Source organism: Phoca vitulina, unplaced genomic scaffold (assembly GCF_004348235.1).
Source record: "Phoca vitulina isolate PV1807 unplaced genomic scaffold, GSC_HSeal_1.0 scaffold94, whole genome shotgun sequence".
NCBI classification, from domain to species: domain Eukaryota; kingdom Metazoa; phylum Chordata; class Mammalia; order Carnivora; family Phocidae; genus Phoca; species Phoca vitulina.
Window position 1 is genome coordinate 428,793 of NW_022589797.1, and position 27,325 is coordinate 456,117.

Genomic DNA, 27,325 nt, shown 5'->3' on the forward strand with positions numbered 1-27,325 from the left:
GACCTGAGCTGAAGGCAGATGCTTAACCCACTGAGCCACCCAGGTGCCCCTAAAATAATTATATAAGACTGATGAATCACAGACCTGTACCCCTGAAACAAATAATACATTATATGGTAATTAATTGAATTTAAATTAAAAGAAATAAATAGTTCTTTAGTAGTCCATTCAAAAAGTGTTTGCTAAGCCCCTGCTTTGCAAGAGACTAGTATTTTAAAGGAGGCAGGACCTAATCCCCATTCTCCAGGGCTTCTCAGTCTAATGGGGGAATGCAACTAAGAGAAGTTTGCAAAACACTGAGCTCAGGCTCAAGAAGAAAGTAGAGGGTACGGTGTGAGCCAAAGGAAGGAAACTACCAGCTCTGTTGAGCTGGGCTGAAGAGGGTTGAGGAGGGTTCCTGGGGAAATGTTTATGGCTGAGATTTCACTTGTAGCTTTAACTATTTCAGATCACGGAACAATGAATATCAGACTAAGAGTAACTTATACTATTCTTTCAGTTGGGTTAGAAGAACAATTCTACTTGTAGGTCAGCAGAATGCTTTGTTTTGTTTCAGAAATTTTTATAAAAAACCTATCTTACATGTGTACAGCCCCTTATAGTTTACAAATTTATCGAGGGCAGAGGAAACGGAAGTTGAGAGATTAAATAACTAGCCCAAGGGCACCCTGCTCATAAGTGGTGGAGCCAGAATTGGAATTTGGGTCTTTTGAGTCTAGTGCAATCACAAAATATCATTGGCTCTGTCAGCGACATGGTGAGCCTTGGTCATACGTGGTTGTTGTTTTTTAAAGTACCAAATGACTTGTGATCTTCTTCCTCTGTTCTTTGCACCTTAATACAGAAAAGGTTGTGAGATTTGCATAAATCTATTTTGAGGAGCTTCTTCTGGTGAAGGAAAAGAGAAGTTAACGATTTCTACTTCTGTGTCTCCTAAGGAAGATCTAAAAATCTAACTCAAATATGAGAAGAAAGACACTGTTCCCTCTAGGTCTGTAGAAGTAAGAGCTGGATATGCTCCAAGGAAAGCACCAAACAGCTTCTCACGCAATCACCACCATTTCTTGTAATTTTCTACACTTTAGAGCCAAAGGCGGCTTCACCTGCCTCCAGCTACTTATAGCCCAAGGAAATGTGTCTGAGATTGGTTTGTAGGCTTTAATGAACCAAGAAAGAATTCCCACAGCCCAGAAATGGAAATTCAGCTGGATAGCTCCCGAAGACCCTGACGACTGACTGGTCTTTCCCTTGGACTCTGGGGTTAGGAGTTAATGTGAAACTTGCACAAAACCTCCCCTCCCCCGTGCTTATCCTTAGGGATGTAGAGACCTGGCCTCAGTCACAATAAGTCACTAACCCTGGCCCCCACATTTCCGGACAGGGGAAATCTAGACTTCAAGTCTAGACCCGAGGCTAAGTCCTAGTGCTCCTGCTAACTGGCTAGATGACGTTGAGCAAATCCCTTCACCTTGTGAAGCCTTATTTATCAAATGAGGTAAATAATAGCACTTTAGGTTGTTGCAACCATCAAATAGAAAAACACTGCACTAATGTGAAGCATAGGATTGTTTTTCATGATTCCTTAACGAGGAACAGGTTACTCTAGGGGTTCAGACTTTAGCTTCTGAGTTCTGTGGCCTTGGACAAGTCACTTATCTTTCTCTGAGCTTTGGTTTCCTTACTTTCCAATGAGATAATAACATTGCCTCCCTTATAAGATTGTTCTTAGAATTAAATAAAACAATGCCTCAGTAATGCCTGGCACAGAGTAAGTTCTCAGAAAACGTTAGTTATCATTATTATGTATATCAATATATATGATGTATGCACTATATATATATTCTATTATATATCATATCATTATTACATAATTAATATTAAATATTAAAATCCAGGTAAACTGGAAGGAGAAAAGACAGTGAGGAACTATAAAAAGAAGGAACGGTTTGCCATTTGGAGTTTTGTTGGCTGAGTGTATGAGTGTGCAGGTATTTATGTCTGCATGGATGGGTGGATATGCAGCAAGGAACGAACCTGCTTAATGAGTAGTCTAGGTCTTTTTTTTTAAGCACTGGCTGGTGGTGGGCCCCGGCTCCCCTCTCTCTCTCTTCTCCATTCCCCTGCTTCCTGCATCCTTGGACAGGCTGGGATTTGAGCTAGTGCCCTTCTGACACTGTCCCATGCTCCCTTCTGCACTGCCAGTCCTCCTAGCTGCCCATCCTCTCCCTCTCACCACCCCCAGCAGTAGGAAACCTGGGCAAACGGCCCCTGAGGGCAGTTCGCATCGCCCAGGTGTAGGGGCTGCCATAGGGTGAGTGTCCTCAGCACACACTCGCTGTGTCCCGCACTCCCGGCTCCGCAGGGCAGGCAGGCAGTCGCACGCATCAGCCCAGTGCAGGGCGAGTGCCTTTGTTTGGCCCGAAGCGCCCGCCCCCACAGCTCTCCTGCCGGGCCCTGACCACCCCTCTCCCTCTGCGCAGTGTCCACGGGCTCCGTGACGCAGGTGTCGTCGGTGAGCACGGACTCGGCCGGCTCCTCGTACTCCATCAGCGGCATCCTGGGCATCACGTCCCCCAGCGCCGACACCAACAAGCGCAAGAGAGATGAAGGTAAGAGATGCCCACGCAGCCCTGTCCGGGATGAACCCGACGGGCTCTGTTGTGGGGCGGATCAGTCAGGGGTGGAAGCGAAGATGCCCACTGAGCACCTGTTTGCCCGCCGAGCCCCTGAGTCCCCAGGCGAGGTGGACACGGGGAGGGGCTGAGGGCTCTAGGAGAGGCGGGCAGGCTGCTGGCTGGGACTGGAGGTTTCTCACTGGCCCGCCCTCATCTCCACCTCTTGGGTGGAGGCAAGTGGGCCTGGCAGAACCCTCGTGCCCGAGCTTTGTGGTGTGTAAGAGGACCCGTACGCAGATCTGATGCCTGAGGGCAGGGTGCGCAGGGTGTGAGCAAATGGTCGTCCCCTCTGCAGGGGGAGACCGGGAGGAGAGGGGGTGCTGGTGCCCTGCAGTGAGAGGTCAGCAGGTGGGTTCTAGAAGGGCTGTGCACAGTCTCCCAGAAGGCCTCCAGCAGTGGTGAGGGTGGGGGCTTTGAGGAAGTGAATCATTTCATCTCTGCCCTTGGGCCTGGAAGGAAGGAGTACAGAGGCCTCCTGGGGATTACCAAGATGACAATCTTCCCAGTTGGTTTTTCTCAGCCCCTGTGTGCGCCTGCTGCCTGGGTCTCTGGAGCTGGCCGTCTCCGCCCAGGACATGGGCCCACCCTCACCCGGCTCTCCGTGGCCTGGATGGGCTGCCAGTGGGGCTGACCCCTGGGAGTCTGTAAGACCTTAGTCAGGAAAGGAAAAAAAAAAAAAAAAACGCCTATGGTCTAGGGCCTGAGAGCCGTGTGACTGAAATCTTGATTCAATTATTCTGTTCCTCAGCACAATTCCCTTTCTCGGCTCCCTGTGAGGGATGTATGTTCTCGGGAGCACGTGCCTAAGTACTTAAGATCTGTAACTAGAAAAATGAGTTGGCCCAGCGGTGGGTTGGCCTGCGGTCTGCGTGTTCCGGACGGTGCAGAGGCTGGGCCTGGGGCCTCCGTTTGGAGCTGTGGGGGTGCGTGGGGATGGTTCACGGCTTCAGAACCCCCTCACCTCTTTCCCCTGTTCTGGACACTCAGAGCAGATGTCAGAAGTGTTTAACTCAGCGGGCGCTGGGCTGCGTTATCGCAGGAGGCAGTGGGCCTACCATCTCTGTTGGTTTATGGGGTTGACGCTGTCATCTTTTCTCCCGTTGTCACCTGCACTCGAAGCAGATGTGCCCAAACTGGGGCCCAGCTGTGTTTGATCACGGTGGAGGGGCGGGTTGTGTGACGCTCCCTCACACGCTGAGGGATCCCAGCAGAGATTTTTGGAGAAATTAAAAAAAAAAAATCTGGTTTGATGTTTACCACCAAACAGACAGGTCCTGATTTTGGGGAGGGGGGGCAGTTTTACCGTTTGCAGAACACTGTACCAGCTTTCAGTCTCTGATCAGCGGCCCCTGTTTAGCCTCTCAAGCTGCTTTAAAATGTCTCCAGGGGCATCTGGCTGGCTCAGTTGGTAGAGCCTGCAACTCTTGATCTTGGGGTCATGAGTTCCAGCCCCACGTTGGGTGTAGAGCCTACTTAAAATAAATAAATTAAAAAAAAATGTATTGAGTGGTCAGAATGCAGGTGTGTTGTTGGTCTTGACTGCTCTGTGCCATCAGATCATTCCTTGAGGATGGTGGCCCATTTGGGATATTGACCTTTAAGAAGGACAGTGACAGATGGAGATGTGTCCAGGTGGGTGTAATCTGGATGAACAGGGGTCTGGATATCATAGCACCTGGAGAACACCTTGAGGCTCTAGGGTTGTTCTGATACAATGAAGAGAAGAATGAGCGGGACTGGATCGTTGCCTTCAAATATTTGGGGGGCTGTCATGGAGGGTGAGAGGAATCGGACTTTTCTGTGTAGGCTTCAGGGCCAGCGTGCAGCAGGTGCAGAGGAGATTTCAGCTCAGTGTAAGAAAGAACGTGTAAATGTGAGAGTGGTCTGGGGCAAACGGGGGCTACCTTGGGAGGTAGTGAGTACCCCATCACTAGAGGCATGGAAGTGGAGCCTAGATGACCATGTGCTGGGGCTGCTGTACAAGAGTATCAAGAATTAGTTGTAGGATTGGATCATCTTTGAGATCAAGTCCTGATGCCCAGAAAGACCTGGGAAGTGATCTAGTCTGTGGTCTGGGGGCTAAGGGAGAATGATTTGATGATGGTCCTGGAAGCTGACAGGATTGGGAAGAGCGGGAGGCAAGGTTGAGGGAAGGGCCATGAGGGAGAGAGGCATAGCGGGCCAAGGGGAAGAGGCCAAGAGGAATCCTCACTCCCATTTCTCAGATGAGGTGACTGAGGCTCTGTAGGGTGGTGTCGCTCACTCCATTCCACTTTGCAGTCACCTCCAGCTAGGACTTGCCTATTTCCTGGTGCCACTCTTCTGCCCAGGCCTCAGGGCGGGGAGGGTGGTGGTGGTGGTGGTGGTGGTGGTGGTGGTAATAGAGTCTAGTCACAAAGGGCTTGCCCTCTAGAGCTCACGGGCTGGCGGGCAAAACCGACAAGCCGAAGCCCCTCCAAAGGTGGTGCTGTGATGGGCAGTGACACCAGAGGGGGAGAGCCAGGCAGCGAGGGCCTGATTTTGACCAAAAGGATCCAGGAAGGCTCCTCCTAGGAAGTGGCCCTTTGTCAAGGGGAAAATATTTTACATTGCTTCTGTTTTTAAATTTAAAATAATTAAAATCACATGAAATTTAACATTGAGTCCCTCGGTTGCACTAGCTACATTTCATGGTGTCCAGTAGCCTCCTGATGTGCCTAGTGGCTACTGTATTGGGTAATGTGGCTTTAGTACGAGTGCTTGGCACATAATAGGTGCTCAGTAAGTGGACTGGATCAGTCATATGCCTGTAGAGGGTTCATGATTAGTAAGCAGGGGGAGGGGATAATCTCCTCAACCTGGAAGGTTTCTGTTTGGTATTTTGGGCTTCCACAGAAAGCTCTATTTGAATAAAGAGTTCTGTAGCAAAAACAAACAAGTTAGAATAACTGTTCGACTAGTGGATTGCCAAGGGCCCTTTCAGTCTAGAAATTCTAGGACTCTCCCCGGGACGTTTGCCTCCAAGATTGGCTTTGGGGGTATGGCCACTGTGTCCAAATCTCAGATGAGCTGTGTGCGGCTCAGGTGGCCGAGAAGGCCCTGGGGCCTCTGAGAGCAGAGCCGGGCCGGCTGCAGGAAGCTCCAGGGAGGCAGAGTACAACTCAGTGCAAGGAATAGCTTTCAAACTAACAGCCAGGCGGGGCCGAGGATGGGAGCACTAGGTTGGAAAGGTAATGAACTCCCTGTCATCAGATGTGTGAGCAGGGGCTAGACAAAGGAGAGGCAGGAGAGCCAAAGAAGGCCTTCTGGTTTGGACTCTGTGACTTTTGAGGCCTGTTCCAATCTGGGTGGCACGTGGTTCTCTGACTGCCTGTCTGAAAGTGGTTCTACTACTTGTTTTCCCCTCCTGCCGCCTGACTCAGAGGTGGCCATCCACATGGACTTGACTGGGCAGAGGCCACACCACATGGGTTTCTCTCCCTGGCCTGCTCCTTGGCACAGGGCACAGCACCCAGAGATGCTCAGGAGGCTTGTGGATGCTACTGAGGGTCAGGTGGCTGTGCTGCCCAGGCAGGGGACACAGCCTCCTCTCCTACTTGGGCCAGCCTGAGAGCTTGCACGGAGAAGTCTCTAGCATAGGCCTCAGGAATCCCACTGGGCTAGGGGGACAGGGCCTGAAGTAGTGCCCCCCCGCCAAGAAGGCCCGTAGGAGGTGGTGGCAGGGCCGGACTCGGCTGGCAGCCGGAGCTGGGAAGAGTGGCCATGGGTGAAAGGGCAGCCCCACACCCTGTTTCTTCCTGGGCCTTTGATCTCTGATGGGGCCTCTGTCCACCATCTCTGGGGCCCCCATTCAGGTCTCCTTGACTTCCCCCTTCCCTTATCCCCCTGCCCGGAGTTTGGGCCGTAGAGGGCACATTGCAGGTGGAATTTCTGGCCTTCTGGACCCTGGACTGCTCTCTGCCTGAAGAGGGCACAGTAAAGGCATCTAAAACCCCTAGGTGGCCTGTCCTTTCCAAGAGCTGCCAAGTCCAGCAAGACCCTCAGGGAGAGGTTTGGGGGCATTTAGCGGGACCTGACATGACCAGGTCTACCCCTCTTTCTGGGGGTGCCTGTCTCCTCTATGTCTTTGTGTCCCTCCCCATGTCTTTCATTTGGGGGTGCATCTCATCCAGTGTTATCTGCCTCTGTTTATGTTAATAGACTTTTTCTGTATCTGCTTCTGTCTCTTGGTCTAGCACTCTCTCTTTCTCCCCCGCCCACACACTCTCTGTCACACACTGTCTCACACACACACACACACACACACACGTCCTCTCTCTCACACACTCTCACAACACTCTCTTTGTCACAAAATCTCACACACACGCAGTCACACACAAACCCTCTCTCTCTCACACACACACACACACTCTTTGTCACACACTCTCATACACAAATATACTCCTCCCACACCACACATTCTCTCTTTCACAACACTGTGTACACACTCTCATACACATACATACTCTCACACACATACACACAACCTTTTACACGCTCACACACATGTATACACCTCTCTCTCTCTCTTATTCCTCTCTCTTTCTCTCATACATACTCACTTTCTGTCTTCTTATATTCGCTCTTGCTCTCCCTCTTACCAACCCCCTGCTCCTCTCTTGCCTAGGTTGGAAGCCCCAGCTCAGCCCTGTTCTGCAGACCTCCATGGGAACCATTGCAGGGAGGGAAGGGCTTTCAGAAGCTCCCAGACCACACAAGGCCCAGGGCCCCCCTGAGCATGGGCAGACCCTGATCTTCTTCTATTAGGACCCTTGTCCTTGCCGGACACTCAGACCCTGTCTGCCGCCCAGGGCTTGGGATGGAAGGCTGGAGCAGAAGGTGCAGAGAACCCTCTCAGATTTCCCAGAAGGGAATGGGATGTGTGGAAAGGTCAGGATTCCTGAGTTATGAGTTACAGGCAGGCTTTGATTCCACACGTCTCTGATCTCTGGAGAGCCCCAAATAAGATGGTGAGGCATCGAGGCAAGGACAAGGCTCACAGGCCAGGGACAGAGTGATCTGAGGCCTTACTGTGGTGACATCTTCGGCAAGTTACTTAATCTCTCTGACCCTCTACTTTGTCATCTGGAAAGTATAGATAGCACAAGCCTGGTGGGTTACTGTGAGGATAAAATGAAATCATACCCTTACAGGGTTTAGCCCCAGGGCCTGGTCATAGAAAAAGCTTCATCAGTGGCCACTGAGGGAGACTGGGGCTGGAGGGTGTGAGGCCAGCCCCTGGCTGAAGGCAAGCCGGCTCCAGCCACAGTTCTCTTTGGTGACTGAGACTAGCAGATCTGCCCACCGCCCACTTCCTGCTTGTAAGACGACTGTTGTGTTATCAAGACTGAACAACAGTGCCCCCACGTGTCAGCAGCAAAACGAAGGGCCACTTGCTTTGCTTTGCTTCCTTTCCCCAGGACCTTGGTCTTCCAGCCCCCTTGATGGAAGAATAAAAGGATCAAGTCTCAGTTTTCCACAAAAGAGGCCCTAGGTACACAAGAGAGGTTCCAAGATAGAGGGCAGAAGGCAGAGCACCTGGGCCTGGGTGGGAGGGCTGGGGGTCACCAGCTTGGACCTCAAGTCCCCCCTGCTGGAGTAAAGGGCCTTGGAGAACATCTAGGACATGTCGTTCCAGTTGTTATTCAGCTGGGAAAACAGGCTTGGAGAAGAGAAGGGGTCTGACCAGGTCACAGAGTAAAAATCTGGAAAACGCAGAGGGAGAGAATAGACTCTTCAGAATATCCTTGGTATCCTGTTGCTATTCGACGTGACAGGTCTGTTTCTTCTTTCCCATCTCTCCCATTCTCCTTGGTCCGGCTGCTGCCCCCACTGTTGAAAGCCACCAGCAACCCCATCAGCCTGTGCTAGGAGGATGGGGGAGGTGGGGGCAGGGGGGCCGACCCCTACTGATCTCCCAGGGCTAACCTCGGCTCTTGACAATGAGCCCTGACCTTCCTGCCTTGCCTCCCATTCCTCTTCTTCATACCTTCTGTGCTTCCACTCCCTGTGCATTTCTCTGAGCTTTCCTGTCTCTGGGCCATTATCCACGCAGGGCCCTCCCAACAGGAATGCCGTCCTTGACGCTGGTCTGTTGGCTGGGCCTGGTTCCCAGTGCCAGCCCACTCCCTGAGGGGATTTCCAGTGTTGGACCAGTAGTCCTTCACAGCTGGCTGAGGCCCTCAGATTCATCAGGCCCAGGATGGAGGCCACACAGGCTCTGCAGAGAGGGAAGGAAGTGACTACCATTTTGTCTCGATCTTTCCTGGGGCTTCACCAGAGCAGGCCCCATTCCCTAGCCCTCCATGAGGTGTGCCCTGGATGTCTCCTCAGGCTGGCCCTGCAGGGGGCCCTTCTCTGAGTTCTTTTTTTGTCTGTGGAGGGCTCAGGACCAAGGTTCTTGCTGGGAAGGGGATCACTTAGAACCCAGGTGGCAATGGCCAGCCTGGCTGTCACACTTTACTTGGCTTGCCTTGCATTTAAAATAATTTTGAATTAGTTACTGACATTTAAAAATTGGGAGATTTCATATATGGATGTTTGGCTTTTCTTGGGAAAAAACCCCCAAAACCCCATTCTGGCCACACTGGGCGGGCTTTCCCACATAGCAACAGTGGTCTGTGGCTGTTGAGTCTGCAGTCCTCAGACTGCTCCCTACTCCACTTGCTGTCAGTTAGTCACGTTCCAGTTTTCTCTACCCAAAGGCTTTTGAGTTTTTGGAGTCCTAGGATGGACTTTGAAAAACAAGTCTGAGTTAGGTCTGTGGCAACGGAAGCCTGTGGGAGGCAGCACCCTGACTGGGCCCAGTGTTGCTGTGTGTGTGTGTGTGTGTGTGTGGTCAGGGAAGAGGGCAGTCAGGTTCTTAGGCCAGTGGGGGATGGGGGAGGGAAGGCAGTAGGGCAGGGTCAAAGAGCCATACCCCTTGTAGCCAAGAACAGTGAAGTTGAGGTCATTTAGCCCACACCCACCAGAAGAGGTAGTCCAGGTTCGGAGGGCACAGGCTTGGCCTCAGGGCAGACAGGGGGTGCTCAGTGGCATTGACAATAAGGACCCAGGTTTCCTTCTCCCAGCCTGGCTGGCCACTCTCCCCTGTCCTTCTGGCCTTGCAGACTTGGCACTCTGACAAGTGTCAGTCTTCCTTGGTAAAGCAGGGGACCTGAAGCCAGGTGGCCAATTGGAGGGGCTTCTTGGGCCTTTCCCTAGTGCCTAGGGCCTTTCCCTTGGGTGTTGGGGGGGTCGGGTTTCGGTTCCTCCCGGCCCCCGAGTCCCTGAGTTTCACTTTGATTCAGTGAGAGCCTGTGTGAGAGCCAACACCATTGAATACCCCCTCCACCCCTCCCTACCCCTGTTTGCACACTTGCTCTGCCCAGGCCTTCCCCTCTCAACCCCCAGATCCTTTTCTCATGGGCTGTGGGCAGGTGTTCCAGAGAACCCTGGGAAATGTAAAGGGTGGGCTGGCAGAGTGTGAGGATCTCCATTCAGGGAGTTGGTTCTGAGGTCAACCAGAACAAGAGTTGTGGGGTCAGCAGAGGGGACAGCTTAAGGGATATAGAGCCTCAGCCACAGGGGGCAGGCTCTCTGCTGGGAACTCCAGGTGGGATGCACTTGGCTTTCTTCCCCACTCTGTGTGTCTGCGGATTCCCATAGTCCCTTCTCTCTGGCTTTGGAATATAGTTGAATCCTTGGCTGCAGTCTGCGGTTCAGGGGCTTCACAGGGCTCCAAACTACTAGAGGCTTCTGAGACAGGGGCAGGAGCCTGGAAGGAGGGGGAGTAGGACCTCTGGGTTCCTGCCCTGATTCTGTGGCTAACTTACTGGTGACCTTGGAACCCATTCCTCTCTCTGGGCCTCAGTTTCCTCATCTGTAATATGGGATCAAGGAATTCCTAAGGTTTTTTATGGCACCAAGAGTCCAACCTTCTCCTAATCTCATCTCAAGTTCTGTTGCAGTATTTTAGAACAGTGATTCTCAAACCTTTGGTCTTGGGACCCCTTAAACTCTTAAAATTTATCTACCCCCAAAGAGCTTTTTAGTTTATGTGGGTTAATTAAAACATAAAAGTTTAAATATTGACTTACTAATTCATGAAATAAACAAGTAACATAAGTCATATGTTTGAAATAAGAATCATATTTTCCGAACCAAAAAATTTAGTCGGGAGTGGCGTTGCTTTACAATTTTGCAAATCTCTTTAGTATCTGGCTTAATAGAAGACAGCTGGATTCTCATATCTGCTTTTGTATCCAATCTGCACTGATATCACACATCCTATCACCTTTGGAAAACTCCACCGTATACTTGTGAGAGATTGAGAGTGAATAGGCCAATAAAATCTTGGTTTTATTGTGAAAATAGTTTTGGTTTCACAGGACCCCCTGAAAAGGTCTTGGGGACCCCTTAAAGGGATCCCTGACTAGACCTTGTGAATCTCTGCTTCAGGCTACTCGAACCCTGGGCTTGCTTACTTATCACTCACACAGAGAGGGAGAACAGCTAAATGGTTTTAGTTAAAAGGAAAGGTACCCTCAATTTCCTCCATACTTAGCTCCTGAAGGCAGTGGGAGCCATGGCAGGTCTTTGAGCTGGGGAGGGAGTAACATGCTGGGCTTTGGAAACCCTCCCCTAGCACATTGGGGTATACAGTGCTTGCTTGTCTTCCAAGCATGAGCTCCCATAGAAAGGCACAGCTACTGAGGTTTCCCTCATTTCCAGCAGAGTATCTGTGGGGGTGGAGGTCTGATCTCCCTCCAGCAGGCTTCCTTCAGGGTAAATAGCAGCCACCTAGTGCTCCCTAAGAGCCTGGGGAGTGGGCATATTGAGACCCAACCACATCTCCCCATCCCCGCTCAGCTCAGCACTGGCTGGCAGATCCCTGAGACCTCACCCTGGGCATAGTTTTGGTGAGGAGAAAACCCCAGAAAATATTATTGAATAGGAATGAAAACAAATAAAATGAAATAAAATAGTAGGTTTGGTATTTATCTTGATTCCTGCTATTTGAGGAAAAGCAGGTCTGAAAGGCAATTGAGACAGGGAGATTTCTGTTTTGATTCCATAGGGGCTTCTGGGTGTTTCTGGAATGCCAGTAGTTGGTCACTGGCGTGTGTGTGTGTGTGTGTGTGTGTATGTGTGTGTGATTTCACTTTGGAATGTCCAGTTTTCGTGTTCAGTGGTATAAGTTTATCACTTGCCCATCTTTCCTTGGACTAATGGACTCACATGGAGGAGAGGGAGAAAAAGAGAATGTCCTAAAGTCATTTGAGAAGAATTGAGAGACGGAGGCTTAAAGGTGTTAGAGAAGATGTGTATGAGGAGCAGATTGCTTGCATTGAAATGAACTGCGCTGCGTGTGAGAGGAACAGAAAAGCCCAGGCCGGTGGAGAGACCAAGGGGGAAGATGAAAAGCGACAAGGGGGTCAGACACTTCCTAGTACTAGCCACCAGGTGGCACCATTGACCCAAGACAGCTTAGTTGCTGTCCTGGGTTGGGGACAAGAGGGGTAACAGGGCAGTGTGTACCGGCCATGTGTGAGCTTTGTGTGCTTGTAACTTAGTGGGGGGTGGCAGTGGCCAGGGAAGCTGACCATTTCCCTGAGTCTCACTTCTTTCACAGCATTTAGTTAGGGCGGTAGGGGGCTGAACCATCCTTTTTGGGGATCAGTCTGGTCTTCCTCACCTCCATGGTGCAGATATCTTGATATAAACCTTCCTTGGAGTCAAGCCCTTGGTTCTCTTCTAACCTTTACTTGCTGTGTGATCTTGGGCAAGTCACTTCTTTCTGAGTCTTGTTTTCTGCATGTCAAAATGTGGAGATTTGAACAAGAGGTTTTAGGGATCTTTTGGGCTCTGACATTCTGTGGTGTGCCTGAGGGAACAGGAGAGTTGGAGTTAGATTCAGGATCATTCTCTGTCATTTGTGTGACCTTGGGCAGGTCACTTCCCATCTGCGGGGTTATAGTAACCTCTCCCTCAGACTTTTATATAAGATAGCAGGGTGGAAGAGGCTTTGCCATCTTTTTTGGTCCTGTAGGACAGGAAGGGGTTGCGATGTATCATTTTCCCTGGAATTTAAGTTGGCTGGAGGCAAACATTCCACAGCTTAGAAAGTTTGTGCCTCTGCCTGTGACCACAAATAAAGGCCTTATGGCAGGTGTTTGCTCAAGGTCACTGCACCTCTTGAATCTGCTCATTTCTGTCTATCCCCACTGCTACTGCCTTGGTCCAAGCACTCTCTGCTCTTGTTTGAACTATTACTGTTGCTTCCTCGTGCATCCCCACCTCCAATGTCCCTGACTTCTCCAAAGAGTCCACTTTGCACAGAGCAGCCCCAGCTGTGCTTCTGAAATACAGTTCTTTTTTTTTTTTTTTTTTTAAAGATTTTATTTATTTGACAGAGAGAGACACAGCGAGAGAGGGAACACAAGCAGGGGGAGTGGGAGAGGGAGAAGCAGGATTCCCACCGAGCAGGGAGCCGGATGTGGGACTCAATCCCAGGACCCTGGGATCATGACCTGAGCCAAAGGCAGATGCTTAACGACTGAGCCACCCAGGCGCCCCTGAAATACAGTACTGATCAGTGACTCTCCTGAAGGGTTTTCACCCTGCAGATCTGCCCGTTGTTCTTGGAAGCCTACCAAACTTCTTAGCGAGGTTACAATGCCTTCCTTCCTTGGTTCGGGCTCCTGCCCATCTTGTGAGCCTCATCCCTCTCCACCCTCCTTTTTTCATGCTTATTCCAGTCACACCAAACCTCTTTTCATGCCTTTTTCTTTTCTGCTTGCAGCCGAAGGGATCTGAGCACGGGTTGTAGAGTCAGGCAACGGGGGCTCTGGTGCTGATTCCAGCCATGCCTACTCAGGTGACTTTGGGCAAGTTATCGGATCTCTCTGAGCCTCAGTTTCCCCATATGTAAAATGAGGGCACTGACTGTACCTGTGATTGGGCTATTAGGTGGATTGATGAGGGAGGTAATGCATGAAAAGTGCCCAAGATGAGCCCTGTGCAGGATATGTGCTCAGTAAAGGGTGCCTTTTACTATGATGCTTTTCCCACTGCTTGGGAAACTGTCCTCTCTCACCCACCATTTACCCAGGTGACATTCCACATCTTCAGGATCCAGTGTGAATAGCACTTCCTCAGTGATGGCTTGCTTGGTGCTCACTCCTGTTAGCTCCCCGGGCCCCACCTGCAGCACACAGAACCTGCCTCTGGATAAAAATTCCACAGCTGTCAGTTGTCTTCCCCGTGAGACTGTATCTGCAGTGGTCGCCATTGTTGCCCTCGGGCCCAGCACGGGGCCTGGTTCCCAGGAGCCAGGAGGTACTGAATGGCGGGGGTGGGGTGGAGGACGGACTCTGGATGTCATAGAAGCCTGGAGCCCATCTGGTCAGCGGGTGCGGGCTGCTGTGTAGAACCCAGAACCTTGTACATCAAACATCCACCTGCTCCTGCCCGACCCCAAATCCTCTGTCCTCCAGCCTCTGTTGCCTGGCCCCCGAGAAAGGATCTCATGGCAACCATTCTGGAGGGGAAGGGAGCTCTCTCATGGTCTAAATACACATATACACATACACGCACACACACATGCATGCATACACACACACACACACACGCACAGATACGCATGCTGGTGCCTTCAGCCCTGGTCCTGCTTGCCTTCCCTGAGCATGTTGTCCAGTGTGTATAGATCATGGCCCCAAATCACAACTGCAGTATGGCACCACTAGAATACCTAGCACTTATTGAGTGTTTACTCTATATATTTGAAATTATTAATGCAGTTAATACTCGCCACAATGGTACCAGGCAGGTACACTTACCATCCCTGTTTTATAAAGATTCAGAGAAATCCAGGAAGTTGCCCAAGGTCACATAGCTCCAACACTCAAGGGTGGCAGTGTTGGGACTGGCACCTGCGTGGGGGTGGGCTCCAGAGGAGCCTCACCTGCCATCCTGATCTTCCCCTCACACAGTGTCACAGCAGGATGACATCAGTGGGAATTCCCCCAGCTCTCAAGTCCACTTTTTTTATTTTTCCCATTTCTGCCATCCCTATCATCCTGCCAGACTGAGTTCAGGGGGTCCTTGGCTCAGAACATGCTTCATTACTCAGGTGCCCCACCTCTGAGTCTTCCCCTGACACTGCCATCCACACTTTGTTGTCACACCTTCAAGTTGGTCAGTTTCAAGTGCAATAATTGGCTGATGACATGTAGGCTTTAAACCACAGCAGGGTAGTGCAGTGGGTGGGCTAGCGTCTGGACCCAGCCCTTCCATTGACTAACTGTGTGAGCTCTGACAAGGGCCTGCTTTGAGTTTCAGTTTCCTCACCTGCCAAAAGGGGATAATAATTCCTGCTTTTCCTGGCAATTAAAAAACATTACTTGTGATATTTTGATAGACTCTGGCACATGGTAAGTTTAAAAAATAGCTATTACTATTTCTGTCATCAGAGCAAAGGGTTTTTACACTGAATTCAGATTCCTTGATGACTTTGTTGAGAACTTTCTAGATTCCCAGCTCTTTTGTTTTCTCCTTTCTTTCTAAATTTTTATTTAAAAAAAAAAAGATCTCGCGTGCGAGTGAGTGGCAGGGGAAGGAGCAGAGAGAGAGAGGGATAAGCAGACTCTGCTGAGCGTGGAGCCTGAGATGGGGCTCGATTTCATGACCCTGAGATCAAGACCTGAGCCAAAAGGAAGAGTCAGATGCTTAACCGACTGAGCCACCAGGCGCCCCCTCCTGTCTTTTTTTTTTTTAATGATTTTATTTCTATTGCTAGGACTAATGATAGGATTATTCAGGCAAGGGGTTAGGAGAAAAAGAAAGACATACCCACCAGAATTTATACTGGCAGAACTTTAGCTCTGTATTTCAAGAAGCTAGTAATTCAAATTGTGGATGAGGACAGCTTGTAGAGGCAGGATGAGCCCGACATGGGGTGGAGAGGCCTGGGTTCCTAACCTCTGTTCAGCCACTATCTTGCTGTGTGATCTCGGTCAGGTCCCTCCCCTCTGGGTCCTCAGTTTGGATGTGGTGAGCCCAGACAACCCTTCCAGCTCCTAATCCTTCCCTTTCCCTCCTCCCTCCTCTCTGCTGCCTCCTCCCTTCTCCTCCCATCTTCTCTCTCTTCATTTCCTTTCTGTCTGAGACACAAACGCCATCCAGCACTCTTGAATGGGACTTTTGTTCTGCTAACATCTCTTTTCTGAAAAGGACCATCGGTCAGGTTTGTATCTTTTAAATGCAGGCACATTTTATCAGTTAAGAACCTGCATACCTCTCTCCCAAGACATAGCCTTAAGGAGCAGACAAGCTGCAAAGGGGAGGCTTATGGCAGACAACAGAGGAAAAATAAGTAAAATCTCTTTGGGGGCCTAATGTGTGGTCCCTACATAAAATGCCTTCTTTCCGAGGAGCCCCCTTTCCTGCTCTTGCCATGACCTTAAGCATTTTCCAGCTCCACTCCAGTATGACTTGTGTCCCTCTTTTAGCTCTGCACAGAACTGGGGGGGGGGGGGGGAGCAAGGGCAGAGCTGTGCTTGATTGGTCCCCTCTTTGAGGTAGGCTTTGGAGCACTGGACTTGGAGTGACAGGGCCCTGGGTGTGAGTGCTGGTGATCTGGGGCAAGCCATTCTGGGCCTCAGTCTTCTTGGCAAAAGAGAACAGAATGCCTTCCTCAGAGTCTTGTGCAGACTGGGTGAGAAGCAATGTGTGAGAAAGTGCTTTGTAAACTGTAGAGCTCCGTGTAGGTGTGAGAGAGTTCTTATAGCTCATGTCATGAGCCTGTTCTGTGACCTTGAACAATTCCTTAACTTCTGCAAAGGTCAGCTTTGCCATCTGTAAAATGGTAAATACCTAGGTCATGCAATTACTGTGAGAATTCCGTAATGGGTGTGAAACACTTGGCCTAGTTCTTGGCCGTGGTGGGCGCCCAGGTCGGGGTCAGCGCCCCGTCCCTTTCCCTTTCTCATTTCTTCACAGCCCTACCCCTGTGAGCCCAGCGCACAGTCATTAAGCGACAGGCTTCTGAAATCTGGCTGCCCAGGCTGAAGGCCAACTGGCCGCTCCTTGGCTGGGAGATCTTGGGCGACTTCCCCAACCTGGGCCTCCATTCTGGAAGGAATGGAAAAGAAGGATAATAGCAATGTTTCCTTCAGAGGGTTGTTGAGATTAGACTCTGCTCAGACACCGCTCCGCCCAGAGTCGGCACCAGAAGAATCTTAGCAGCTCCGAAGGGCCCGGCCCGTTGCGGCCCCGGCTGGGCGGCGTCTCCTTCCAGCCCCCAGGCCGGGGGAAGAGAGCCAGGCCTGAGCAGAGCGGGAAGGGGTTTACTCAAAGTCGCACCAGGATTCAGATGCCAGGATCTTTGAGGAATTTCCAGGGATTCGGCCGTGCAGCCTGGCGACCAGAGGCCAGACCCCCTCCTCGCCCGGTCCCTCTCGGCCCGGAACGGAGGGCAAACCCCTTCCAGGAGGGCATCGGGATTTTCCTCCGCGACGGGGAAGGAGAAATAAATTCAACCGCAAATTCAGACCGCGGCGCAAAAAGAAGGGAGCGCGCGGCGCCCTCGGGAAGGAGGCGGCCCGCCGCCCGGCTCCGCCAAGCATTTGCAATTTAATTGACATTTGGCGGCAGGAAGCCAATCAGTATAAGTCAATTGACGTTCGGCGATAAAACTACTCGGCGGCCGGGCGCTCCCCCCGCCGGCGGCCTCGGCTGGGCCGCGGGGCACAGCGTGGCGGCCCCGGCAGGTAACGGCGCTGGCGCGTGTCTCGGCCCGCGAGGGGGCGGCGAGCGGCCCGCTGATTGCCGCGCAGCCCACGGCGGCCGGGAGAGGCCCCTAATGAATGACTTTATTTGCCGGGGCCCTGCTGAGAACAATTGAGTTTGTTATGGTAACAACGGATGCCAGCTTTCTGGGCCCCGGGGAGCGCGGGCGCGGCGGCAGCCGGGAGCGGGGCAGCGGAGCAGATGATGCGCGCCGGCGGCGGGGACCCGGCCCAGCGCATGTCAGGAACCCGGGGATGCTGTGCACCCCCCAGCCTGCGGAGGACAGGCCGCGCTGCCGGGGCGCCTGGGACCGAGGTGGATGCTGCACACCGCTCTCCCCCTGGACCACGGTGCAGAGTTGGGATGGCAAGATGCTTCCTGCATGTTGGACTGGCTGGTCCTCCTGGGGTCCCTGCGGCCTCTTCTTCCCTCGGCCCCTGGGGCCTAGGGGGTTCAGGTCTGGCTGGGTGATGCGTTGACATACACTTTTTGTCTCTTGCACGAGTGGAAGAGTAGAAAAAGGCAGAAAGGCATCTCTGCTTCGAGTGCCATGGCTTGACAAATTCAGGGCTGGATTTCAGCCCACCGTGTGTACTGGCATTGTCTCTATACCCGCCGCCTTGGAGAGGTGGCCTTCCCTCCATTTCTGTCCCCAGTCTGGCATCCCCAGGCTTTGTGGCATGGCACCTCCCACAGGAAGCCCTCCTTGCTCCCACAGAGAAGGCTGTCAGCCGCATAGCTGCCTCTGAGGCTCTGCAGCCTTCTATTGCCTCCCCCATCAGACCATGAATTCCAAGGACAGGGGCCACCTTCCATTCAGCCTCAGTGCCCAGCATGGAGCCCGGCACAAAGCACAGATGTGGAAGGAGTGGATAAGAGACAGGACTTCTCTCTTCCTTGCAATCTCTTTCTTTCCTTCTGGTTAGAGACACCAGAGTGCCTTCTCTTTTTCTCTTTTCTGGTTCTCTTTTCAGGCATACTATCATTCATTCACTCAACAAATAGTTACTGAGAGCCAACCATGTGTTAGGTACTCTGGTACTAACAGCTTGCTGGGTCAGTGAGAGAGGATAATGCTCTGCATATGATAAGTATGTCAGGCCCCTACTGTGTGCTCCATAATGCCCCAAATTCCGAGTTGGCAACAGCTTAATAAAGGCTTGTTGAGGGCTTTTCCCTCCGTCATTGCATTCAGTGATCCCTAGTGCCACCCTGTGACAATCACCCTTATTCACAGATGCACACACTGGTGCTTAGCGTGTGTAAGAAGCAGCATGCTGCTGTGGAAGGAGTCTAGCGTGGGAATCTAGTTTGGCATGTGAGCTCTATTTTCTTCCCTCCTGTGCCCCAGTATCCCCATCTGTAAAATGGGGGAGTTGCAGTTGATGATCTCTGAGGATCCGTTGAGGATGAGTGGTCCACAGGGGAGGTGGAGCCAGGACACGGGTCTCTCTTCCCAGCCCATCGCCCCTGGTCTTGCAGTGTGACCAGTGGAGGAGAGAATACTCTTTTTTCTCAGCCTTATGAGGCTGGCAGTGAGACAGAGGCGCTCACAATGTGGCAGGCCCTTGCTCCCAGCAGCCTTAAGAAGTGCAGGTGCCGGGGCGCCTGGCTGGCTCAGTCAGTGGAGCGTGCCACTCCTGATCTTGGGGTTGTGAGTTTAAACCCCACGCTGGGTGTAGAGATTGCTTAAAAATAAGATCTTTTTAAGAAAGGAAGTGCAGGTGCTATTCTATTTCCTTTTTGCAGATGGAAAAGATGAGAGATTAAATCACCAGTCCAGGGTCATACAGCTAGTACGTTGCAGGGCCGGGATTCAGACCCACACAGTCTTGTTTCCGAGCCTGTGCACTTACCTGCTCTACTCGTGGCAGAAGTAACACCTCCTCCCACCCCTCCCCTACTCTTACACCTCACCCCAGGCTTTGTCCCACCTCCCCAGCTCTCTGAACTCCAAGCCCATTCTGCATGTTTGCAGGATAGCAGGAGCACTGCTCGAGGTGTCTTTCCTTCCCCTGGCCTTTTGGTCTTTCCTTTGTTACAGACCCCGACAGGAAGGAGAAGCTGCTGCAAAACCTGAGTCCCTTCTTGGCTCTGTCCTAGCTGGATTATTGTATTTGGGAAATGGATTTCCAAAAAGGTTAGGGGGAATCCAGGTGTTGTCTTTTAGGAACAAGCTCTCACCGTTCATGTTGAGGAACTACATTTATTTTATTATGGTTTAAAGATTTTATTTATTTGTGAGACAGGAGGAGGAGAGAGAAAGCATGAGTGGGGGGAGGGACTAGGGAGAGGGAGAAGCAGACTCCCTGCTGAGCAGGGAGCCCGATGCAGGCCTCGATCCCAGCATCCTGGGATCATGACCTGAGCTGAAGGCAGACTCTTAACTGACTGAGCCACCCAGGTGCCCTGGAAGTACATTCATTTTAGAGTTAATTTGGGCACCTGTCTTCCTGTCTCTCAAAAGGGGTCTGGAGAACTCTTTCTCTCCCTGAATATATCCCTTTTTCAGGAAGACAGATTAGGGAAGAATAATGCCTAACATGGGACAGTCTTAACAGGCAGAACTGGAGGGGCCTCAGAAAACATATAGAGTGATTACCTGTCAACTCAGTGTCCCCTCTTTAAAACAAATATTTTTTAGTGCTTCCTTTGCTATCCTAAAATGAAATTTAGAAACAATATAACCTACCTACACATATAATTTAAGAAATCAATTCAGTGCCCCAATTGTGACAAAAGAGGGAAAGAAAAATAAAATCATAATAAAATGATGTATTTCATTATGTAAATGCTCAGGCATGACTACACCAGAAGACATAATAAAGTAGTCAGTTGCTTGCACTTATGCATAGAATCACCATGAACGCAGCAGCTACAAATGTGGACAGCTGTGTTTTTTGGCAATACCAATTCTTCTGGTGGTGTTGCCATCAGTAAACTGATTTTCTGAAATTGTGAACATGTCTTGATAAAATGCCAACCAAAACAAAGAATAATCTTTCCTCCATGTGGTGGTTGCATTCCTGGAAAAGTCAGTGTAAATTAAAACGCTAAATTTGTGTCTGTAAGTAAAACAGGTTCATGGCTCCGATATTTACAAAGAGAGTTTTCACCAACCTGAATGTATGATGGGTCATTCCAAAGACATGTGGGCACCAGGCAACTCTTCACTGTGCTGGACTGGGCTGAGTGCCCCCCCCGCCCCACCCACTAAATGCCATCATTTCTCTCCAGTAACAGAAACTCACAGATTCCCCACATTTCCTCTGATCCGCTCATCTTTGTTGAGATCCACTGGAACAAACAGTTTCTCTCTGGGGTCCCTTCCCTTGGGAAGTTCTGTGACTCTGTTAAGAAAACAAAATCTGGGGCACCTGGGTGGCTCAGTCGTTAAGCGTCTGCCTTCAGCTCAGGTCATGATCCTAGGGTCCTGGGATCGAGCCCCGCATCGGGCTCCCTGCTCTGCGGGAAGTCTGCTTCTCCCTCTCCCACTCCCCCTGCTTGTGTTCCCTCTCTTGCTGTGTCTCTCTCTGTCAAATAAATAAATAAAATCTTAAGAAAAAAAAAGCAAACCAAAATCTGCATTTGTTGTGCACCTACTGTGTGCAAGACCTGGCACTGGGGAGACAGAAACATGACCTGCTTTCTATCTGGGCTGTGAAAGATGAGCCCCTACTCCATGGGTGCCAAGCGCCCAGGAGGCCTCTGTCCTCAGGCACAGTCCCCTACCTCTGATCTCTGTTTGGGATACCCTCTGTCTCCTTCCTCATACCCGCAAGCCCAAATCCTGGCTCAAATGCCACCTCCGCCCTCCAGGAGGCTTTCCCTGACTGCCCCCCTCAATACCAGATGAGTTCTCTCTATCTCGGGGCCCCCATTGCCTGCTGTTTGGGGTCCTCTAGGGTCCTTGCCCATGCTTGAATCACAGCTCCATCTCCAGACTTTGTCTCCCTGCCAGAGGATGGGTTCCCTTGAGGGCTAAGACTGGGTTCCCTCACGGGGCTATGCTTTCGGTCAGAGCACAGGCAAGAAATGGTTGAATGCTTGAACCAAGAGATGCAGCTTAGCCAGGTACCCCTCTCTGTGTACATCTTGTCCTTTTAATTAAGCAAATGAAATGGCTTCTCTTCTCCTGTCCTCACACCCTGGTCCTCATCAGCTGGCGTGAGACGCTTGCTGTGCAGACAGTGCTATCTCATTTGGGGTCTCACAGCCTGCTTGGTCTGACCCAGTGCTTAGACTCGACACAATTTATTTATTTATAAAGATTTTATTTATTTATTTGAGAGAGAGAGAGAGAGAGTGTGTGTGTGTGCATGCACAAGGGTGGAGGGGCAGAGGGAGAGGGAGAAGCAGGCTTCCCACCGAGCAGGGAGCCCGATGCAGGGCTCGGTCCCAGGACCCTGGGATCATGACCTGAGCCGAAGGCAGACGCTTTAACACCGGCGCCCTGACTCGGCACAATTGATTGAGCCCTTTGCACAGATGAGCTGAGCCGTGTAAGGTCCCCCGGCTGGCAAGGGGCAGAGCCCGAGCTGGTGCGTGAGGCACTACTGTCCGTGTCATCTAAACACGTCCAAAGCCGGGCCTCCCTCCTAGGAAGTCATTCATCCATTTAGTGGCTCCTGACTCGGTGTCGGGCACTGTGGCCTCCGTGGTAGGCCAGGCCTGGTGGCCCCCTTTGATTTCCCTGAGGGGGCTCTGTCTCCCTAGCCCCAGGCCAGGCACGGAAGGGAGCGGCCAGCCTTTAGCAGCAGGTCATCGAGGAGTGGCCATCTCCTCTGTACTTGCTTAGTTTTTCACTTTCAGTGAAATGTCCACTTTTATCCATTCATTCCACAAGTATTTATTTTATGCCTGCTATGTGCTCTGGGTCCTGGAGACACAGCAATGAACAAGATAGACAAAAACCTCTGCCCTCTGAGCGACATTCTAATAAGGGAAGAGAGAATAAGTAAATAAGGAAAATAAACAGCGTGTTGCTAAGGGCGCTGGAGGATAACAAAGCTGGGGAAGGGGACAGAGCGTGAAGCTGGGAAGGGGGGCGGGTATAGGCTGGTGTGTGGAGGGTAGTCATAATGATGAAATGACATTTGAGGAGAGACTCTCAGGGAGGGAGGGATGAGCCAAACAGATATCTGGGGAGGAACGTTCCAGAGAGAGAACAGCATATGCAGAGGCCTGAGGCAGGGGTGTGCTTAGCATAATTGAGGGACAGCAAGGAGGCCCATGTGGCTAGAGCAGAGTAAGTGGAGGAGAGTGGGAGGAGGGGAGGTCAGGAAGGCCCGGTTGCAGGGCGGGGTACCCAGATTCATCCATTTAGTGGCTCCTGACTCAGTGTTGGGCACTGTGGCCTCCGTGATAGACAAGGCCTGGTGGCCCCCTTTGATTGATCTGGGTACGCAGATGCTATAGGGCCTTGTAAGCCACGATCCACTGTGGATTTTGCTCAACGTGAGATGGGGCATCAGTGCGTGGCAGCCCAGAACGTCTAACGGGGAACTGCAGAGGTGTGTTTTGCCCCCTGCCAACAGTGAGTCACTAAGTCCAGCAGATTTTCCCTCCTGATCATCTCCTGAACCTGGCTCTGAACCTGGGTAGTCATTCCCGTCATCAGCTCTATCCTGGGCAGGAATCTTCCTCTGGCCCCGGGGGCCTCGGTCACATCTCGCTCTGATGGGGTCTCTACACTGTGGCCAGATCCGACCACATGATCCCCTCCACTCCACAACCCTTCTGTGTCTGGCATGAACTGTAAGTGTGTGAAGAGGGTCAGACAAGGGCCCGACTATTTGGAAACCAGACTGGGGGATCTGGGAGGTGGGGATTGGGGTTACTGGAAGGTGGACTGTCATTTTGTGGGTAAGGGAGGCAGCATGCTGCAGGGGGAGGCCCAGAAGCCTGTTCCCTACCATCAGCAAGCCCCTCATCTCAGCCCTCTCTCTGTCCTCAGCAATGGCTCCCCCCAGAGGCACCCACTTTATTTATTGTTTCTCCCCTGCTCCCCGTGGGCAGAGGAAAGTCCATTAGTGTGTTTGCAGACTCCACCAGCTCTGAGCAGATGCAGGGCTGATTTGCAAACTGTCATTGCCCTGGCCTCCTCCAGAGACCTGCATGCTGGGCTCAGCCTTGTGGCTCCAAGAACCACCTCCCCCAGGCAGACAGCCGGGCAGAGCCCCTGTGCCCTGATTTCCCAAAGCGCAGCCCCTTGGCTTGCAGTTGGGAAGTTTAAATTAAATGCCACGAAGGAACCATAACAGCACATTGGGCCATGTTGACAGTGGAGAATGAAGTTCTTTCTGTTGATAGGAGCTCATTGGCTCGGCACAAATTAGAGAGGTCTTGAGACAAAGTGCAAAGAGTCCTGAGCTGAGCACCTGGGATCCAGGTTTGCATTCTGGTTGGGCCGCCGAGTGTCTTCGTGACTTCGGACAACTGTTTACTGGCCTCTGGGCTTCAGGTTCTAAGCTGTACACGAAGATGCAGGCAATCTTAGAATCCCCCCTAAGCTCTAAAATTCTCTGAATCAAAATTTGAGGATGTTTCTTTCATCCAAGAAGCCGAGGACGGTGGTGTGCCCGGCATGGCTTGGCAATTCTGGAATTGTCCAGAGCTTGGCAGAGGCACTCGGGAGCTGAGACACTAGGGCTCTTAGTCTCCCCTGGCCTGATAACTCTGCTGGGTGACTTGGGCAAACCACCTCCCCCTCTTTGAGCCCATTTTCTCATCCATAAAATGGGAATGATAATCTCTTGCACTACTCCTTAGGTCCTTGTGAGAATCAGACAAACTGATGAATGTGGGAGGTCGGCGTGAATATGTGCCTGAGTGGCGGATGTTGTTACCATTTTGGGATGTACCTTACCCTGTATGGGCACATGCATTAGCCAGTGTAATACAAGAAGATGCCCCTGCTGTGTAGAGTCCAAGCAGGTCGATTCAGCTATGTCGCAGGGAATGACGCTGCTTCCATGCAGTGCAGACCCCCCGGAGGGGTTGTGCTTGCTCAGTTCCGTGCCATCCTAAGTCCACCATTGATGTGTGTGTGTTTGGAGGAAAAACACACCACAGATAGACACAAAGGACTCTCGAGTTCTTTTCAGCTGAGACAGGAGATGACACACATTGGCGGACAGAGGCTGATCTCTGTGTATCCAAGAGGAGTCGAGCCAGTCTGAGTATATCTAACAGGTCAAGCTCTGAAATGAAGAAGCAATAAGCCAGTGAAATGGTACTATCACCGAAACATGATTGATCAATTGAATTCTATCAGAGACAGTGGACAGTGAGATTAACTCAGGCCTGATAGGTTCAATGAGTTAAAGCATGATGTTCATTTCAGCTTCATTTCACCAGTCTTTGCTTGTGAAATTGGTCAATCAATAGAGGTTGAAGATCATATATATATATATATATATCGGGGACCATCTTATGGGGAATATAATCTCAGTAGTTGGCTCCTGGCTGGGGCTGCCTGCCTCGGGTAATGGAGACAGAACAGGGACTCCATCAGCCCCATCGAAATGGCCTGATATCTTCTCCAAATGAAAAGTATTTTTGGATCTCTGATGATTTATCTTTTTTTCCTCCCTCTCACTCTGATCTATGACAAAACCCATACCCATCTTGGAGAAATATAGTGATTTCTTCTGAAAACATTTGTGCAATGATCAGATAGATACACTTCAAAATATGAACCTTCTTTTTAGTTATATTGTCCTTGGAAAAAAATAAAGACAGTAATTTAAAAACCCAAATGGGGGTAATGCAAAGATATCAGTTTAAATATGATTTTTAAACCCTTTTATTTATTTATTTCTGTGCAGTGGAGGATGGGGGACAGACTGCTGTGTGTGTAGAAGCCAAAAAAGGGGGTGCATGCATAAGGAGGCCTTCCAGGTGTAATTAAAATGAAGCCTTAAGCATTCTTTGATCTCATTTAAAAGCACAACTCATAGAAACAAATCACCCTTTTGCTCCCGGTAATATTTCATTTGCTTTGGAATATTTTCACTATGGTGGTTAATTTAACATCCCTCCTAATTAGCGTGCATCTCTCTCTGTAAGGTGGAGTAATTAGGTACTACTGTACAAGGTAATAGACTTGGACAGTATGGATTAGAGAGAACAGACTTGTCCCGTGGCAATGCACAAGGTATTCCTTCCTGCCTCTTCTTTGAGGTCATCTTGATTCAGTTAAACACAAAGAAATCCCGTCTCTTTTTTTTTTTAAGATTTTATTTATTTATTTGACAGAGAGAGACACAGCAAGAGAGGGAACACAAGCAGGGGGGAGTGGGAGAGGGAGAAGCAGGCTTCCCGCGGAGCAGGGAGCCCGATGCGGGACTCGATCCCAGGACCCTGAGATCATGACCCGAGCCGAAGGCAGACGCTTAACGACTGAACCACCCAGGCACCCCAGAAATCCCATCTCTTCATATCAACGCCACAAGAGCTTCAGTTATGTATTGGCACTATGTGTACATCAGAGTATACATTAGGCTCTGGATAATGCGGAGCAGCGCTAGGCAGCTAGACAGAGAGGAAAGAGCCTTGTGTACTTTGCTCTCTTCCCCCACCCCCGATTCTTGCATTCCAACCCTCCTGAATTATAGCCATTCCCCAAGCACCACATTTTCACCTGCCTCTGGGCCTTTGCGTATGCTGTTCCCTCTAGTCGGAATGCACTTCCTCTCCCTGCCTCTTTCTTTGGCTCACTCCTTCCTACTCAATCTTAAGTCTTGGGCTTCATTTTTTCCAGGTGGCCTTTTTGGATCACCCCTGCCCCCAGCCTGGGTTAAGTGGAGCGATTTAGTATAGGGTTAGGAGCAGACTCTGGAGTCAGACTGCTTGGTCTGGATCCTAGCTCTTCAGTCTCTTAGCTGTGTGACCATGGGCAAGTTACTTAAGCTCCCTGTGCCTGAGTTTCCTCATCTGTAAAATGGGAGGGGCAATCACAGACCTGACATTATGGGATTGTTATGAGGATTAAGTAGATACGGTGCTTAGAATAGTGCCTGGCACAGAGTAAGCTCTGTATAAGGGTCGGCTACCATCCTTTGGCTCCTGGAGCTGCCTCCACTTCTCAGGCTCCTCGCACTTACCTTACCGCATTGGAATTATTCACTTCTCTACGTCCTCCACTCAAGGGCAGGGGCTAGAATTTAGACCCCTCTCTGGTTCAGGTGCCACTCACAGGGCCAGACAGCCAGCAGGAGTTCGGTGCACATTGCTCAGGAATGAATGGATCCACAAGGCTTGGAGTGGGCATCAGGGGCCTCGTGTGTTCCCAGGCTCAGCTCACTTTGGACCTGACCAGTGGCCCTGGACAAATCCCTTTGCCATCCCGGAGTGTGGAATCATCAGTCCCTTGGGGCCTTTCCTTCACTGACAGCGTATGACTCATTGGGTAACACACGGCACAATCTGATTCACTCTGGTCGAACCTGAACGTATTTGGCAATTTGACAATTTTGCGTTTTTCTTCTCTGAGAAGAAAGATTGAGTGAGACTAATGGCTGAATAATGGTAGTTCCAGTGGAATTTCCTGCACGCAACTTTGATTTTTCTCGGCCCAGTTTAAGCTGGGATTTTTACAATCACCCAGAACATCAATTTTGTTTCAGGGCTGCCACGGGACATTTCCAGCCCTGCCACCGTGGTGCCCAGCCAGGGCCTGGCTCACAGTAGATGCTCTAGAAATGTTGCTGGCTGAATCTTGTCTGTGCCCAGAAGCCTATCCCCTTTATCTCCATGCCTTGTCTCCTCTGCGTATCTGGGGTCTGGCTTGGATGGGCCCTTCTGCAGGGCCCCCTCCCTGTTAGTCATCTTTGGGTCATTTCACGTGTATTCTCCTTGCA

General features: G+C 50.9%; 1 protein-coding gene across 1 annotated transcript in view; it reads left to right on the plus strand.

Moving 5' to 3' along the window:
* The window catches only part of PAX5 (paired box 5), a 181,813-nt gene that overhangs the window by 27,925 nt on the left and 126,563 nt on the right, over window positions 1-27,325 (plus strand). The window contains exon 5 of the mRNA XM_032396898.1: window positions 2,481-2,609. Coding sequence (XP_032252789.1) covers window positions 2,481-2,609 — 129 coding nt within the window. The remainder of the gene's footprint in view (window positions 1-2,480; window positions 2,610-27,325) is intronic.